The sequence below is a fragment of the Podarcis pityusensis genome (genome assembly GCF_964106645.2).
Source record: "Podarcis pityusensis genome assembly, chromosome: 9".
Lineage (NCBI taxonomy): Eukaryota > Metazoa > Chordata > Lepidosauria > Squamata > Lacertidae > Podarcis > Podarcis pityusensis.
Window position 1 is genome coordinate 53355475 of NC_138034.1, and position 19077 is coordinate 53374551.

The window sequence follows — 19077 nt, forward strand, 5'->3', positions numbered from 1 at the left end:
TTTAATACTCCATTCTCCTTATTTCTTAGCATGGTACGTTGCATAGCATCAGGCTCGGGCAGAACCATACACCATACATTTAAAGCACATTCAACACATATGGCTTCCCTCAAAGAATCCTGGACACTGCAGTTGGTTAAAGAGGCTGGGAACTCTGCCTACAATTCCCCAGGGGAAGCCATGCACTTTAAATGCATGTTGAATGTGTTTTCTTTGTATGGTGGGAGTCTGCTGGCTGCGCCTGGAGTCATTTGCATTCTGTTAAGCAGCCAGAGGGCACCACTACAAGATTGTTGTGTGGAGGGCAACACAGGAGAGGCAGTGGGTGTGGGTGTGAGGATACACACCAAATAAGTTGCCTAAGGGCCCTGGAAGAAAGATTTTGTAACATTTATGGATTGTAAAATGTTTCAAACTGATGTACAAAAAGAGTAACAACAATTGAAACATTCACAGTCATGGGTGTAGCCAGGATTTTTGTTAGGGAGCCTCCAAAATGTTGTTGAGCTAATTTTGGGGAGATCACGGGTAACACCCCCCCCCCACACAGAGCACATTATGGGGGGGCAGGCTTTTGTTTCTTGGGAGGGCAGGCTTCTGCTGGGGGGCGGAACAGAACCTCAGTTAATTGAGTATTTTTTAATGCTTTTCAATACTTTTAGAGGATTTAGGGGGGCAACTGCTCCTTACCCCCCCCCCGTCTACGCCCACGTTCACAGGGTGGTACATTGCGATACACTGAAGCACTGATAAAAACCGAGCAACCTTTCTACCTGAGCTGCCTAAAGTTCCGGGACCGATTCTGAACGTAGGTACCTCTTTGCGCCCCCTTGAAACTCCTGCTCCTTCGCCGACCTGACCTGTCCCTCTTGCCTTCCTCGCACACTGCAGTTTAGAAGCGATCCCGATCCCCCGAGCCTGGGAAAGCAACGTGACGCCGCGGCGCCGGGGGGCTTTGCATATATTATGCAAATGCCCCTCGAACCCCCCAGCCTCCTCTCTCTCTCTGGGAGCGCGCTGGGCGTCCGCCCCTCGGTCTAGGTGAATAAATTATGCTAATAGGCTCCCGCGGTTCTGGCAGGCGCTTGGAGGCGGCGTGCGCTGTGCTGAGTCCAGAGAAGAGAGCGCGAGGCTCAGGAGTCGCTGCCGCCGCCGCCGCCGCTACTGTTCCTGACAGCCGCTACCGAAGGCGCCTACGCAGCCAGGGGGCTGCAAACACGCTCCGGGGAAAGGAAGAGAACCGCTGCTCGCCGCTTCCTGGGGTCCCCTCGCACTTGGCTTGCTGCCGAAGTGACCCGGGCGCTGCGTAAAAGCGCACCGAGGAAGCCTGAGGAAAGCGGTGCAACAAGTCTCCGCTCCGCGCCGCTGGGTGGGGAAAACGGCTCCGGGGAGCACCTGGGAAGGTTGTCGGGCTTCGCTGGAGGGAGAATATTCCGCGGAGGCGGCGTGTTGACCGTGTGGATGGCAGTTTTGAGGGGCGCCCTGAGGAAGCTCGCCATGGTCTTTCTGCCTTGAAAGCCCCGCTCGCGCTTTGGCAAGCAGGCAGGGGGGTCTAGACTTGGAGTTTATTTTTGTCGCGAGTGGGGGGCGCGTGTTCGCGTTTCTGGGGGCGGGCAGCTTCGGGCCAAGTGTCCCTCCTCCCCAGAGGAGGAAAGGGGATTTCGCCCTCCGCCTGTGCCAGCAGCCCAGCATGGTGGGGAAAAGCCCGGACGCCAAAGGTCAGGGTGCCAACGGGGAGGCCAGCTGCTGGGGAGGACAGCGCTGCTGCTCCGGCAGGACGGCGCCCCCCAGCTCGCTGCTGGCTGCCCTGCTGCTCTCGGCGGCGTCCATCGCTTCCTGCGTGTATCTGGGGATGAAGACCAGTGACCTTCAGGCCAGGGTCTTGGCCATCGAGACGGCCCAAGGGGACGGATCTGCTGCTGCTGCTGCTGCTGCTTCCTACCAGCTGCTGCCCAGCTACTCTTTGGATCAGCTCAATGCACTGATGAAGGAGAACGTGGAGCGGCTTCTGGCTCAGGTGGGGTGGCCTTGGGAGGCTGAGGGTGGGACTCCCAGGAAGAGACAGTTAGCCAGCCATCTCAGGAATGCCTCTCTGTTTACTGATGGAGGCCAGTTGCATGCGTAGCCCAAAATCGAAGCCAAAGGCAATAGAAGAAAAGTAGGGGGTTCGTGCAGGCATGCTTTCAGCAGAAAGAGAGAGAAACTGGGTAAATATTAGGAAAAGAGTGTGTGAAAATAGCCAAACATTTTTGTGTGGCTGAATGACTTTTAGGACTAAATTTTGCTGGGGGTAATTTGGGGGTAATTTGCGGACAGGGCTCCCCGTGGCTTAGCCCTTCAGTTGGCTTTGAATTCTACAGAGACACACTCTTCATTATTGTTATTCACAGAGAAATAGAATCATAGAATTGCAGAGTTGGAAGGGACCCTCCAGGTCATCCAGCTCAAACCCTAGAAATGTAGGAATGCTGTCCACAGCCATCCCTGGGTGGGCTCAAATCACCAGCCTTCTGGTTAACAGCCAGACACACTACTTTACAGAGAAGCAATAATAATGAAGAGGGTGCCTCTGAGCATGTACAGTGCGCCTTTCTGTTTTAACATTAGAAAGGAAAGAAGCCATACAAACCCCAAACAGGGTGCTGTCTAGACAGACTTGAGCTTTGAAACTAAATTAAGCCTTGGGCAGCAATTGCTTGAACAAGATGTTAAAAATCAGGATGGCCACGTTGCTCTATGAACTGTGTTGCTCTGTGGGCATGGGATAAAGGCACAGTCTTACGAGACCTGGGATAGCTTGAAAAAAAAGAGACATCTGTATTGTTATATCAGGACTGTTCCATGTGTATTTCAAAGTGATGCCGTTCCCACCGAATGGTAGAAGAAATCCCTTTTACTTTAGTGTTGTGGCTCTTAAAATGCTTTTACTGAGATCTTTTGGAAGATAAAAATGTTCCAGACTTGAGGCTCAACAAGAACCCATACAGACATGTGGCTGTAAAATGTGGATCCAAGTTTCAGTGGGCTGCCAGGACCTGTCCCTAGTGACCATTTGGCAGCAGCCAGAATCCAATTGGCAGCGGCTGCTCCTATAATTGTGGTAGCATTTGACCTTCATATATAAAATATTCATTACTCTCTCATCTCTAATTTACAGATATTCACTCAAACCCAAGTTTTCTGCATTATTTTGTGCTCCACAGATGTGGGAAAGGGTGGGTGACTGTGTTCACATGAACAGGTAAAAAAACGTGCGCAAGGATGATTCAAGTGAAAGCCAGTGTGTGTGACCATTTAATCCATTAGCTATTGTCGGGGTGAACAAGTGATGTGAGTTGACTGAAATCCAAGTTTAGAGACCGTTGTAACTTAAGTAGGATATTAAACAGAGGTAAATCATAATGCAACACAGATCCACAGAATGTTTAACACCAGCTCTCTTAATCAGTTTCTCCTGCAAGGGACTAACATGCTGCTTACTGCTTTTTCTATCTTTACCTCTCCTCCCTACAGAAGTCCTATGAGCATATGGCAAGAATCAGAATAGCAAGAGAAGCTCCTCCAGAATGCAATTGCCCACCAGGTAAATGGCAGCAGCCTGGACAGTTCTAACTGTTTTTGTTTAATGTTTGTACATGGTTTCTTTGATTAGCTGATAGTGCTGAAGAAAGGTTTGAGAAAGGCTTAACAAGCATATCTCCTGTCTTCTGAAGTTTGAGATTAACAGAGGGGGGAAATGTTAATTAATATAGCAGAACAGCCTTAAACTTTCTAAGTAAAGGTCAGTTTTACAGAAATAAGTGGAGTTTTCTTCCATGTACAGGTAATTCACAATTTACACACATTTAATGTGTGTGCATTTAGCTTTACATGCTTGGTAATCAGGAAAAAAATTAAAAAAATAAAGAGCGGGTGAAAAGGGGGGGGGAGACATCTGGGAAAAAAGACTTTGGCAATCCCACCTGCCACTGAAGCCAATGTGTTTTGACTATACACAATCCCTGTGTAAGTTGATAGTCACCTGTAATTGCAATGTGTGTTAATATTTTGCCTCTTAAGTACTTTTAATCTGTGCTGTGTGTGCTTGCCAAAAAAATTAATTGCATTGTATTCATTTGGACTTATCCTCTATTAAATCAAGTCTACAGCCATTGGCCTGCGGGTAAGTCCCTTTGAACTCAGTGGCAGGGGAGTCAACTTGAATTAAAAAGGGGGGCGGGTAAACCCCACCCTGCATGATCACAAAATGCAGTGCACCCACCCATCATTTGAATGGCAATGCCCACAAATTCTGTGGGGGGAAGCCTCCCTAAATATTTTATTGGGGAGGGGTTGAAGAAGTTGGCTTATATGCTCAATGGACTTCCTTCTGAGCAGAACTGTACAGGATTGCACCATGAGCCTGCAATCCCAGGCACAGTTGCTTGGTAGTAAATCCCGCTGGAAGCAGTGGTATGGACTAATGAACAAAATGCATCTGATAAGGTTATAAGGCTGCAATCCTAAGATTTAAATCCCATTTAATTCAGTGGAACTTACTTCTAAGTTAATATGCATAGGCTCAAACTGTCAATCCACTTATTTTTTAAGTATGATGCATTCAGATCAGTGGGATTCAATTCGAATAAATGTATTTAAGAGTGAAGTGCTAGAAATGTGATTGAATGTATTCGTGTAGCAGTACAAGCTTTACAGAGATGTTTGTGTTTAACGAGCAGCAGCACACATTCTGACATTCTGTAGTGTAGGATCGCATCTGTGAGCAGTTCTGTGCAGCTGTTTGGCTCTTCTGAAAGGAGCAAGTATGTTAAGTACATCAGACAGTTCAAAAAACAGATCCAAAAATAATTTTAGTGTTTGGTTTCAGTTTGCATTAAATAATACATAAACTTTTGGGTTACTGTTTCCTTACTGTTTCCTTCATCATTGTAAAGGGATATTTTACCAGGTGACTGCATGTCTCCTGTTGTATATTATTATAAGGGATATGAGTTCACTACTGAAATCCATTAACTTCACTGGACATTCTTTGCAAGCAAACCTTTAAGTGGTGGATTCTATGACAACGGGGTCAATAATGTGTGAAATGCTATTATCCTTGCAGTCTATTTTTTTGAAAAGGCTAGTGCTGCTTAGGTAACTTACCTTAATTTTTTTTTATAAGTTATATATGAAGTTTTGCTGTTTTATGTTGGGCATCTTGAAACTGGAATGTGTTACAGGATGAGGGACTGCTGTAGGTATTTATGTAGGGTGCACACCTTAAGCAAAATGCTATTAATTTAAATATTAATGTGGGATAACAATGAGTAAGCCATTTAACTCTCGGTTTTGAAAAGTTGCTGGTTTGCCATTATAAGGCACAAAGTATCTTAGCCTGGTAATTAGTACATTAGATACACTTAAACATAAGACCCTCCCTTTCACATATATACTCATGTGAAGTAGGCATCAAATGATTACTGGGGAGCAGTTCACATTCCCGGGGGAAGCATTGGGCATTCTGCCTAGCAACCCCTCCCCCCAGCTGACCATACAGTAGTGTGGCCTTCTGTGATGAATGCACAAGTACCTGCTCATGCAGAAGTTTCATGCAACTGGGACACTTGATCGCAGAAGTGTCTTCATGGTAGGAAAGTCTGTGCACATGCAGGCTTTTTCACTGCAGATGACCATGCTAATGTAAGGAGTCTGGAGTCAGGGCCAGGCAGGAAGGCTGATGCTGCGGGTGGGGCTGGAAATGTGGTTGTACTCTTCTGTAATTGAGTTATGCATGAAAAGGGCTTTAGAGGATGACTGAACCTTGGAGCTAAGGTTCATTACTCAGAGACAAATCCATGTTTGCCACTGAGTGTATTATCAACAGATATGTGCATTTTTTTAAACTGCACTTCAAATATCTTGGATTATATCTAAAAAGAAATATCTGAACAGGCTTGCTTTTCACTGTGATGATTAGTAGTACAGAGCTCTTTATCGTCTTCTTCAACAGCATTGACGGCTAAACTGGCATTAAACCAAAGAGCTGCTAAGGCTTTGGTAACCATTTTGGCTCTCTAGAACAAAAAGCATGGTGCAAATGAGGCGATACCATTTATTAACCCAGGAAATGTTCAAAATGTGAAACTCCTCTGCAAACAGAGTAGTCCGAAACAAACATTGGATCATATTACTCCAGCATTGTTGAGTGGTTTGTATATAATAAAAAGCATGGCTGGCTGTTGCTTTAAATAGCCATGTCTGAAGAAGTATTTTCTGCAGGGGTGCCAACTTGTATAAAATATGGAGAGGGCAGCAAAGCCCCACCCACATAATTGATCACAAGACATGGCCCATACACACCATTTGGATGGCAATGCCCATCAACTTTGCAGGGGGCAACCCCCTTAATATTTTATTTGGGGAGGGGCAAGGGACCTCGGCCCCTAGGATTTGGCTCCTATGATTCTGTTTGACCTTAAGACGCACATTAAATTTGTAAGAGCAGAGGTAATACACAACAACAACTTTTCTTCTTCAGGGGAGATACACAAACATTTTGTCAGGCTTTGGCTAATACGTGTGTGTAGCAAAATTTTGAGCTTTTAGTAGGCATGGTTTACTACTTTCTTAAGTGGTATGATCCAACATGCAGATGCATTCTATGAAGCTGAAACTCAAATATCATGCTCTCCATGATATTTGTTACTGTAAATAAACACTATAGTTGCTTCATAAGAATTCCTGATCTACTTTCAAGCTTAGACACAGCCTCTTCATACAGCTGCACTTATTACACATGCTGCTTTTCTTCTTTGCTGCCACTAGAGCTCCACATTATACCAACTATTACCTGAGCATCCTTTCTCTCTGTCTTTAGTATTGTGTTCCATTATATTGAAATTGACTGGATTTGTAAGTACACTGGAAGACATATTCCAACATGCTGAAGAGAAGCACGTGTTGAAATGGCATGTGTCAGGGATAGAAAACTTTTAAAATTAGATGAGATTAATAGAATGTGAATTATTTTTTTTAAGGACTTAAATTGTCATGCGATGAAAAAAGCAGACCCCACCTTTTGATCAATTGTCGCTCTGAATAAGATATTGAAGAGTGATCATATGTATGATTACTGCATCTCAAAACTTGTAAATTAAATTTTAAATCTCAAAATTGAAGTGATCTAAAAATGAAATATTTGAGTTTCCAGTCAGGATAAGAATTTAGGAAATATTTAAATAAAACTACAACAAACAGTTAAAGATAATCTTATACAGCCACTGTCCACTCCTCATACCTATTCCCTGCACAAACCCTCTTGCAAATCCATCAGTCAAAGTATTTCATGTGTTCTGAGTTTGCTTGGAAGTTAGGCTTCCATTTAGTTACAGATTTGCCTGTTGCATGATCAAATACTAGTACTAGATGCTTGTATTAGCATATTACAAGCCATGCCAGTCTGTGCATCAAGTTAATTCTGACACTGTGTTAGATCAGGGAGCTTTCAAAGGTAAAAAGAACTTGGTCAGTGTGTCATAGCTGCTCATCAAACTCAAGCTGAAATCTTTGTTCAGTTATGAAGATCATTAAATGGCTATGAACATGTAGTTAGCCCCAGAAGGTTTATGTATATGAGTCTAAACTTCTGATTGTAGAACAAGCAAGTAGATAACAGCAACAACAACAATTTTTGTGGGAAAGGCTGTTGACACCAGTTTGTGCAATGCAACAAAAATGGGGCATGCTCAGCCAGAGTAAGAGTTTGAACCATAATGCTTTAAAGTGATCTTATGTATCAATTCTCACATATGCCTTACTCTATCAGCTGTTTTTTATTATCGCAAAGTGGTCAGTTTTAAGATTTATTTAAAGCTCCATAACTTTCTGTTAGCATCACGTGGAAACAGAGCAAGTAGGTCTTGAAATTGTTTATTTAGAATACTTTGAACACAATTTTCTATTTTTGTGGCCATTGAAATGCTCAGGTAAATAGAGATGGAGCTCTGGGGACTAGGGTCGTTTGATGCCATTGTGGTTTAATTCACTGAATTTATTTATTATCAATTCACACAACTGAACGGAGTCCCAAAGCAATTTACAGGAAACATAAAATACAAAATTGCATAATAAAACATTCATGAAAACAATACAAATATACTAAAAGTGTTCATAAAACACACACACCACCTAGTATGATATATAATTTTGATTCATATGTGTAGACTGTGTTCTCAAATTGATTCTTTTCTTTAAAACTCCAGTGTGGTTTTATACTTTATGATTACATTACTGCGAGTCAGGATCAGCACTGGATTATTTGAATGGCTTTTACAATAGCTGTTGTTGTTGTTGTTGATGATGATGCAAGTACTGTGAAATGCTCCTAGCTTCCATGTGACTAGTGACATTCTGCTGGTCCTTTATGAACCCTGTTAAAAATAGTTTGTTCCATTTTCTCCTTGGCAAACTGCAATCTCTTGGCCGTTTAGGAAGCGATCTGATCTCAAACATTGAAGTGCAGTAAGTGTGATTCTGATTAATGTGAGCTAATCACTCCCTTGTGGTTCTCCATGGTAGGATTCTGCATGGCCAGAGAGGTTTCTTAAAGGCTTGGTCACTGAGAGAAGCCAGATTCATGACCTTCCCTGGCTGGCCTGCCAACATGCATGGGATTCCTTTTAACCAAATGGAGTCTTTACTTCCCATCCCTTGTCTAGGGTAAATAGGGTTTTCATTTCTTCTTACGAAGAAACTTCTCCAGACTCTGAAATCTGGGTTTCCACCAGTAATGTATGTCTTGTTTATTGGCTGCTTCCTTTTCTGCAGTGACATGCAATGAAGAGTCTGTTTTAATCAAATACAGTCGTACCTCATTTTGTGGCTGGCATCCGTTCCGGAGCCCCGGCCGCTAGCCAAAAAGGATGCAGGGCAAAGTGCTGCGTCTGTGCATGTGCATGGAGTGGTTTGTGCTTCTGCGCATGCGCGAGTGGCAAACCCAGAAGTAACACGTCCTAGTACTTCCGGGTTTGCCATGGACGTTCGCCAGAATGGACGCTAGACAAGGCGGAAGTTCGCGGAGGTATTACTGTGATTGTTGGGTTCCCCCCCACTTTTCTAAGAAGCCATAAGCCTCATGCTGAAAGAAAGTCAATTGAAAAAGTCTCTGAGGCTACAATCCAATGCATGCTTATTAGAGAGTAACCACCATGAACACATGGTAAAGGGCATATATAAATAATAACAGCCATTCATTATTATTATTTTTGCACCATATAGCATGTAATAGATACTAAACTTTTGCCAAATGGAGTTTTATACCTTCGTGTATAAACAAAAATGCTATCCCGTTCAGGAATGGGCTGCAAACTGGAGTGCGTAGCCTTCAAGATGTTTCATTTTGATTCTTTTCCTCTTGTAGACAAGGCTTTTCTCAAAGATGGAATTATTGTTCCAACTGTCACAATATACGGTAATCTGTGTTTCAATCGGAGTTTCAGTTAATGCTGGCAATTAAAACTGCTTAAACTTTTTTTAGACTGAAATCCCTTGCCCACTTACCTGGCTGTAAGCCTTATTGAACACAATGGGACTTAACTCTGAATAAACATGCATAGTATTGAACTACAAACATGAGCTGTCTGCATGAGAGCTCCATGATGGGTAGAATTTGACGGATGAAAAATTGATTTTTGCCTGCAATGCAGTTGTTAAAGACACAGACCTTCTAGTTTTGATAAGGAGTCATCCCTGAGCCTGCTCATAGCCATGAAGGTTTTAGGAGATGGTAGCTGAATGTAGGGTGTAAATATAATCCAATTTCAACATTCAAACCATCTGTTTTGATGTGAAAGGGACCAAATTAACTTAAGGCTAATATTTCATGCTGATTCAATACAGTAATCAAGCCTACATTAAATGAAAAATGAATAATTTTAGCAGAGAGAAATGAATTTTAAAAAAGTTTATTAACATAATAGATATATTTTCCTTCATTACATGGTAATCCAAGGAGGGTTTCCAATAAAAGTTTAGAATCATAATAAGTTTTACTGTCTAAAAATACACATAAGATAAATCCAATAAAAACCATTCAAATTAAACTGAATACCTTGACATGCAATTAACAATTTGACAATGACACTATTTTGCAAGGTTCTGAAAAGATATAAAAGGGGGGGAACCCCCCCTTTTTTTTTGCTGGGGTAGCGAAGAGAGGGGGAAAGAAACAGCACAGTCCTAAGCATGTTTACTCAGAAGCAAGGGCTATTGAGTTCAGTGGGGTTTACTCACAAGCTTGCTTAGGATTGCAACTTTAGTTGGATAAATTCAGTTTTAAGAATTCAGTTTTATCCAATAAGGACCAAGTGAAACAGGCAGAAAGATTAGTAACTGAATGTAATGTAAGCTCTGGAAGAAGCATGGAAAAGGACGTATCCATAAATCACCAGTGCAATAAATTTATTTTGCAGAAGTGAGGAACTTGGAATCTACTATTATATATAGAAATGACACTGTCGTAATTGATATCTTTATGTCTGTTTTGGTTGTGCTGAGCTCAACAGCAGAACACCTATTGATTTCAGTGGAAACAATTGCACAGGAAGTTCACCTAGCATATGAACAAAACTTTGAACGTTCTCTCTGTGCTGATGGTATTTGGCAGAAAATAAACAACCTTCAGTGATGAATGTTTGTCTTTTTGAGGGTTACAGCCAGTTTGAAAGGAAGATAAAAAATGTGGGGACACTGACATGAGATGAATCGGTTTGCAGTAAATATTGAAGATTCAGTATGTGATCACTTAGCTTAGCAGCTCTACAAAAAGCTTTTATATAGCAGGATGAGTAACGTTTTGTACAGTTCATTTGTTCTGTAACTTAAAAAAATGTTCATTTTAGACTTTGAACTGTAGGGTGATCTACGAGTTTGTTTGGCATGTTATTGTTTGGATAGCTTTCCTTTTCCCATGCCAAGTCAGTTGAACAACACCAGCATTTTCAGAACCTAACTTGATATTTCTAGACTTTTTTTATTATTATTAAAGAAGCAGCAACACCTGTGGTTTGAAATAATTTCCAGTCTGTGGGTGCTGTCATCATTCTGAATTGCCTCTTTCTTCCTTCTTTCACCATCTGCATCTATTTTGTGCTGCTCCTCCAAGAGTCCCATAGTTTTCCATCTGAAGTGTTCTCATGCTTACTGTGCAAATTTGCCATGGTGAGGCCATCAAGTCTGCTTCAATGCTGTTGTGTGAAAATGTGTAAAACCAAGTAAATGTTACAGGCGAGGCAGACTTGAAATGTTAGCCTGGTATGATCTGTATCCATAGTTTTGTTTTAGCTGGTGTTATGAAGATGCTCCATTAATTAATTTATCTTGTTGTGGCTCGAATCAGTAAAACGTTTCATTATTTGTCATGATTAATGCCATCAATGTAAGTGGTGCCTTATAGGGTTTTATAACCTCAGTAATGGGCTGGATGAGAGCCAGCAAACTGAAGCTCAAACCAGATAAGATTTAGGCACCTAGACTGGATGGATAGGAGGTTGCCTGCTCTTGATGGGGTTACACTCCCTCTGAAAGAGTAGGTACATAGCTTGAGGGATATTCCTGGATTATTTGCGGTCGTTTGAGGCTCAAGTAGTTTTCCAGTGTTTTCCATCAGCTTTGGCTGGTGGCCCAGCTGTACCCCTATTGGACAGGAACAGCCTAACTCCTATTGCCCATGCTCTGGTAACCTCTAGGTTACTGTATTTTTCGCCCTATAGGACGCACCGTCCCATAAGGCGCACCTAGTTTTTTTGAGGGGAAATAAAGGAAATTTTTTTTATTTCCCCCCCAGGTGTGGAGCTGGGGCGGGGGGAGCCCGAGCTTCCCCCGACCCCAGCCCCCAGAACAGGCAACTCTCCGCAAGCCGTGGGAGCCCGGCGCCGGGCTCCCGCGCCTTGCGGAGAGCCGCGCGAAGTCTGGGTGCGCTGAGCGCAGCGCGCCCAGCCTTCGGCATGCAGGCAACTCTCCGCAAGCCGCGGGAGCCCAGCGCAGGGCTCCCGCGCCTTGCGGAGAGCCGCATGAAGCCTGGAGAGCGAGAGGGGTTGGTGCGCACCGACCCCTCTCGCTCTCCAGGCTTCAGCGAATGCCTGCATTCACCCCATAGGACGCACACACATTTCCCCTTCATTTTTGGAGGGGAAAAAGTGCGTCCTATGGGGCAAAAAATACGGTAAATTACTGCAATGCTTTATACATACAGCTGCCTCTGAAGATAGTCTGGAAACTTAAGCTAGTGCAAATTCAGCAGCCAGGTTACTCACTGGGGCTAATAGTTTGAGCATATTAAACCAATCCTGGCCCAACGGCATTGGCTGCTAATTAATTTCCAGGGCCAATTCAAAGTGCTGGTTTTGACCTATAAATCCTTAAATAGCTCAGGACAGCAATACCTCAAGGACTGAATAACTGTGGACAAGTGAAGTGACTAAGGTGCGAAAAGGGAAGACCTGAGATAAGAACAAAGTGCTAATCAAGCAGGGAATGGAGCAGAACATGAAATGTCTGTTTAGATGAGGAGGTGGAGAAGTACATAAGTAGACATATCATGATTTGGCAACTGATGTGCATCAGGCTGATGTAGTAATGTTGCTTGGCCAGAAAAATAGTTGGGAAGGAAAAGGAGAGGAATTTTCAGCGAACGAAGTCAGCAGGGCCTTTTTATTTCCTTCAAAGGCATTATTTCCGAAGTACTGCAAAGGCTACTTTAATTTTGTTATGAGATTAGGGGCTCACTTAAGGTGCAGTGCTTAACTGGGATATACACAGGGACATAATGTTGATGATGCAATACTATAGCAACACATTTCTAATTTTCAGTGTTCCATAAAGATTGCTTCCTGAGGCATTACAATTAGGGAAGCTCATACAAGAGAGAATAAATCAATTTCAGGGATTAAAACAGGACTGAAATTGATATCAGCAGGGTGTTACTGCTTTATTATGACCAAAGAGACTGTGCGAAAGAAGAGATGAATAAGGAGTTGCAGGAACCTGGAAGGAAAGCTCAGTTTCACAAAACAAATGAGGCATTGCACTGTCTGCCTTGCTTGTTGACAGGGCTGTTCCAGTGCTGTTCCTCCTCCCATTCTTAGATGTTAAGTTGTAATGCTGTCCCTTAATTTTATGGGGTTTCCCCCTGTCAGTGCTTTTATGCTCCCTACATAAAGATGTTTGCTGAAGTGCAGTAGCATACAGGCTTTTCCTTAATCTGTTTAAGGTTACTCAGCCTATCCCCTACAGTAGAAATAAATGAGTTTTATTGGCTAAGATAAAACCTTTTAATTCTGTTCGCCATGGGGGACCAATAAAGTTGAAAGGGATGATACAGATGACTAAAGATGACCTGATTGAAAGCTTTAGGTTTAGTTATGGCGTGACACTTGCTGTCTACTGGGAATTATACCCAAAGTAGTTTTGGCTTAGAATTAATACAGTACTTCATCTGGTTGAAATCTGGTTAATATTTGGTTGAAATCTTTTGTATGTGGTAGGCAGATTTTGAAAGGCAGTTACAGCAGAATCCTATTCATGTCTACTCAAAATTAAGTTCCATTGGGTGGTATTCAACTAAGTTTTACTCAGAGTAGACCCATTGAAATGAATGAACCTAACTTAGTCATGATAATTAATTTAAATGAGTTTTCTATGAGTTAAACTTTTTTCTGGAGGTCCTTCTTCTGCCTTGGTTAAGAGGAAACCTATTTTGAAGTGCTTCTGCCCATCATTGCCAGTGCATTCATGTAACACAAATAACTCTGGTATGCAAATTGCCCTTATCTCAAGAACAGCCCTATATGGTGGAGACAGACACAATATAGTACTTAGTCTGCCTGCTACTGATCATGCTCAGGAGTTGAAGTGGATCTGTTATTCTGTTTAGCCTAATCAAGCACTATTAATAGCTCTTGGATTGGGAGTAATGGGTCCATGATTGTTCAGGCTCTTTGGGAAAATTCATTTTGGCATTAAAGAGCATTTGTTTCCAGCTGAAGGCAGATTTCCCCTCCCCAATAATTTTCTTTCTTTCGGGTGCCTGAGCACACTCAAATTAAACTCACTGGAAGTCCTTTGATTTCAATGGGTCTATGACATATTTTGATATCACACAATGTTTGTACGTTTTTATTTCTGATTGTTTGCAAACCACCCTCAGATATCACCTTATATATCAAAAGCAGCCAATCTAAAGAAAACAGCATAAATTCAGCAGCACAGATAGAGCTGGGGGGGGGGGAGGTGGAGTTTTTTTTGCCTGGCACTTAAATAACATCAAATGGATGCCTGATAAGTCTCTTTGGAGAGCGACTCTCCAAACTCTGGGTTAGCAGTGTTGTCCATCAGGTCCATGCTGCCACCAGCCTGGAGCTCTCCTAAACTAGCTGCAACCACTTCCATCCTGGTGAATTCTGCATCACTGCTGTTGCCCCCTCCCCTCATGCACCACTGATGTCACCAAAAAAGCAGTTTCCCTGAAACTTCCCTCCATCTTTCAGAGGTACTCAGAGAAGAGCCTCTGTTGAGCATATTGGTCTTGAGTGTGTAGACAGGGACAGGTGGTTCTTCAGGTACCCCACTTCAAACTCTTAATTTGATTTGTGAGAAAATGAAATAAAAGTTGAGAAGGGCCTATGCATTTCTGTCTAATCAATATTTTAATCTAGTAAGAGCTGTAGTATATGTCTCACAATTGGTAATATATATTGTTAATAGAAACTTTATACATTTGTTTTGTAAGTCTGAAGTCCAAAAATGTGACACTTTCTTCCTTGATTCATTGCACATTTCTGAACAATGATCGGTAATTTCATTGAGAACGTCTGTTGGAAAGCTCAGCATCGTGAAGATAAATTATGATGTTTGCAGGATTTCTGGTGATTATACTTCATCAAAAGTAATTATCTGTTTCCTTAGTGACCTTCCTGATCAGTGCTTTCCCTCTTCCCTACCGCATAAAAATAAATAACATCAGATTGCTAGTATAAATAGTTCAGCATCATTTTACTGCTGAGTTTGCTCTTTATTTTACTAACAAGCTAAAAGGGAAAAAAATAGTGACCAGGTTTTAGTAAACTAGTATAGAAGCAAGATGCCAAAACAGAGGCACAAACTGTCATTGAAAGTAATTATGCTACTTATGAATGAAGAAATCTTACAGGAAGTTGGGTCTTTGGTGCAAATAAGTCTTTACAAAAATTGCCCCTCTAGTCACAAAAATAACTAAAATATTTTAAAGAATTCTTTATTTGAAAAAAATAAAAATAAAATTTACACCAGGACATTCAAGCTTGAAGTGTGCATGTCATGATACAGTTTTTGCTCCTAGCTAAAGGCTAAAGGCACAGAGTTCTTTTGCATGTCCATCTCTTTTGGAGTAGTATATTAGGAGGCTGGATAGGTGCCACGGAACCACCCTCCCATTGTTTGCCTGTGTGAGATACCATGTTCTTATAGCCCCAATTATTGGAGCCTTTGGTTGATCTGTTTGACATCCTATATCCTTTTAAAATGTGGCTGTTTTCTGGGGTGTGTGTGCGTTATTGGGTTGTTGTTTTTATTCTGATTATATAAGTTGTGATCTTTTCTGTGAACCGCCCTGAGACCTCCGGGTATAGGGCGGTATATAAACTCAATAAATAATAATAAATAAAATAATAATAAGGATCAGGTGCACAGTTTGGAGGTGCTCTTAAAACTGGCTTTGTTCCTGGAAGTTTAGGTGGCAGCTGTAGCTCAGCCTTTTACTAACTTAGGTTGCTGTGGCAACTGTACCACTTCTTGAGTATCATAATCTCTAAGGAGAGTTATTATTTTGGTGAGTGTATTCTGTGGGTTGCATCTAGCATTGCAACAGAGGAATTCTGCTAGTTCAATAGAACATCTCTTTCTTCTTCTGCTCCTCCTCCTCTGCAGTGCACCACCAACACCCTGGAACTTATTTTGAGGGGGCAGGGGGAGCTGAAGGGGACAGAAGAGGAAGAGGAGGCTCCATTGTGCGCATAGAAGTCTGTTGTGCCAGTGGAGTTGATGTGTTTGATACAGCCCTGTGGTGTGTGGTGTTTTTTTAATAAAATGAGTTTTTATGATATATTGTATGTTGCATTTGATATATTTCAGTGTTATGTATATGGTTTGTTGAATTATTATTAGCAGTAGTGGTTTTGAATGTTGAATTTATTTTGTATTTCCCATATCGATTCCTTTGTGTTGTTATTTGTAAACTGCTCAGCGTGTATACATTAACAAAATGCAAATATATACACATGAAACAGGCTGTAGTACATCTTTTCATCACTATGGCAATTGTTGAATTAAGCAACAAGTTAGCAATTTTGTATAGCTCACCAATCATATCCTGAAATCCTGATCACTGAAACACCAAAGAGTCTTGTGGCATCTTAAAATTTAGCAAATTTTTAGAAAAAAGCCAGAATGTTTTCAAAATAAGCATGTTGACTCTTAAAAGCATTGACAGGTGATAGAACAAGTACATTGGACATGCTTATTGTATTTTCCATCTATTCTGTTGTTAGGGGGATCAGTGTGTATATTTTACATATAGGCTAGCTCTATTGAATTGTCAGTCTAAATACATTTTTCATATCCTTCCCTTCTGACCGCAGTGCTTACTCAGTGCTGACCTCAGTTCAGGATTGATGCATCTAACGAAGAAGATTTTAGTTCACAAAAGCTAATGCCACAATAAAATTTCTTAAACCTGTTCAGAACCACACCTGCCTTTGGTACCTATGCATTATATAATTACTGCAAGGAAGTACAGTCATACCTCTAGTTGCATTAGGTTCAGGTTGCAGATTTTTGGGTTGCGAATGTGGCAAACCCGGAAGTGGGTTTCTGGGTTTCACCACGCGTGCATGCACAGAAGCTTTCTGCATGCTTCGCACATGCACAGGAGCGCTCTATTGTGTCACATGCATGCGCAGAAGCGGCACTCTACTTACAGACTTTTCAGGGTGCGAATGGCACCCCGGAACGGATCACGTCCATAAGCAGAGGTACCACTGTACTTCACACAGGCCCTTCTGCACTTCTTCTTGGTTAGAAGAATGCTTGATGATGTCTTCCTGCAAATAAAAAGCAATGGAGATTATTGCACAGCCACCAGATTTTTCACACAGATCCTTGTTTTGGATCACCTTTGAAAGTTGGGATGCATTCATCGTATGGTATGCCATATGCATGAATATGTCAGTTGCATTGTCTGATACCCTACGATTATAAATGAAATGCCCCTTCAATTTGTCTTATGATGCAGAGAGAAATGTATGTCTCCCAACCACTATCAGGGCCAACTGAGCATGATTACACCCCCCCCCCACATAATTCATTGCTAGTGTTATGCAACACATTGTTGTATATGATGGTCTTTCAACTGGGTCTCTAGTTTTGAAGTCTGTTGGACTTCCTTTGGGGAAACTAGATCAAACCACCCTTTGACTGCAAGATAAACAAACAAAATGAGAACCTGTTGTTGAGAGCTAATACCTAGAGTATTGGTGTGTGTGTGTTTCTAAACAAGGTGGCTTATACATTTTTAATATAGCTTGAATGATTATGGTGCTAATGAATATGGTTTCATTGAAATAAAACTGAGCCTTTAGTTCGCTTCAGAATAAGTTGCTGGGTTTGTTCTCTCTGAAGAACAAAGCCAAGATGGTGGGCGGGATTTTGCATGACCGTGCCACTTGTCCCATGGGCTTGATAGGCTTTTTCAAAAGATGGAGCTGTATCTATTAACCTAATTAACTAAATTTTAATATGAGCAACTGAATTATCTCAAGTTCTGCCTCAATTCAAGCCTTAGCTGGAAGTTCAAACAAATAAAATACTGTAAACACTTCCCATACAACATCCATCCTTGGTTTTTTCTCTTTTTCTTGTTTCTTTATAAATAAGATTAACATTTCCCCCGGGAGTAAGTAAGCTTCTGTTTGGCCTCATTAAATGTACCTTTTGGCCTTTGCTCCCCTGTGGTGATGAGAAGCTGTTGGAAAGATTTTGATGGTGATTTGTATGAAGGAAATTTAATTATTATCTACATTTTGTGGAAGCAGCATGCAGGCAGTTTTCCTTTCAAGAGAGAGTGGAGATGTGTAAAAGTTATATGAATTGTGGGCTTAAGGAGCATAGTTTGCTTTTTTTTAAAAAGTGAATCTAATAACTTTTTGAGATTGAAGACAACACATTGAAAAGCAGCAACAAATAACAGTCTAGCACACAATATCCCAAATAATTTTGTTGGGCAGGTTATTCATAATTCAGTTGCAAGTGTAGAGGTTTTGAACTTGTAAACAGCACTGTTTCCCCCTCAACAGCTAAATTTGCAAAAATGGAAGCAAATAGCATTAAGGGTTACTAGATTTTTACTCCCCCAAATCTGGGCAACCCTATCTGCATATCATGCAAATGGTTTGCTGATTATTATAAAGATCAGACATGGGTGGCATGGTCAGTATCAGGACAAAACCAGGCCAGGGTGGCTGTATGGCAGTTCTGCTAGAATTCAGAGTAGCAGGTTTCAGGTCAGTTAACTATGAAATGGTTTTCCATATCATCTCTCTCCCTGTGTAATGCTAGAGAAATCACATTTCTACCGTAATCCTAAATGTATTTCTGTGGAAGACAAATTTCAGTTCAAAAGAAAGCTTGCTAGGCTTACAGTTGCATTCACATGTCTTTTAAATTCATTTTTTGTTACTGAATATCAGAGCCTAAAAATACATGCTATCATTGATCCTAAGTGTATTTATAAGGAAGCAAGCTTCACTGAAGTCAAAAAGTAATCATCTTAAAATCAGGATTCCAAGCCCTTAATGTATTTATAATGTCCCAAGACATAGAGTACAGTGTTGTAACAGTATCAGAACTGACCTGATAACACAATTCCTTTCTACTAAACATCTTTCCTACTAAAGGTTGTTCCTTTTTCACACTGAATGTTTGCTATAATATTATCACCTTTACATTACCTTACTGCACTGGATCATTAACTTTTATAAGGCAATAATTATTAACTGTGCAAAAAAC

At 41.5% G+C, this 19077-nt stretch overlaps 1 protein-coding gene across 1 annotated transcript in view; it reads left to right on the forward strand.

The window, feature by feature from the left end:
• Nucleotides 1-1080: 1080 nt before the first annotated feature.
• Nucleotides 1081-19077, forward strand: part of COL25A1 (collagen type XXV alpha 1 chain) — a 315978-nt gene continuing 297981 nt past the window's right edge. Inside the window, exons 1-2 of the mRNA XM_081020440.1 lie at nucleotides 1081-2017; nucleotides 3514-3583. Of these exons, the coding sequence (XP_080876566.1) occupies nucleotides 1691-2017; nucleotides 3514-3583 (397 nt within the window). The 5' untranslated portion in view covers nucleotides 1081-1690. The remainder of the gene's footprint in view (nucleotides 2018-3513; nucleotides 3584-19077) is intronic.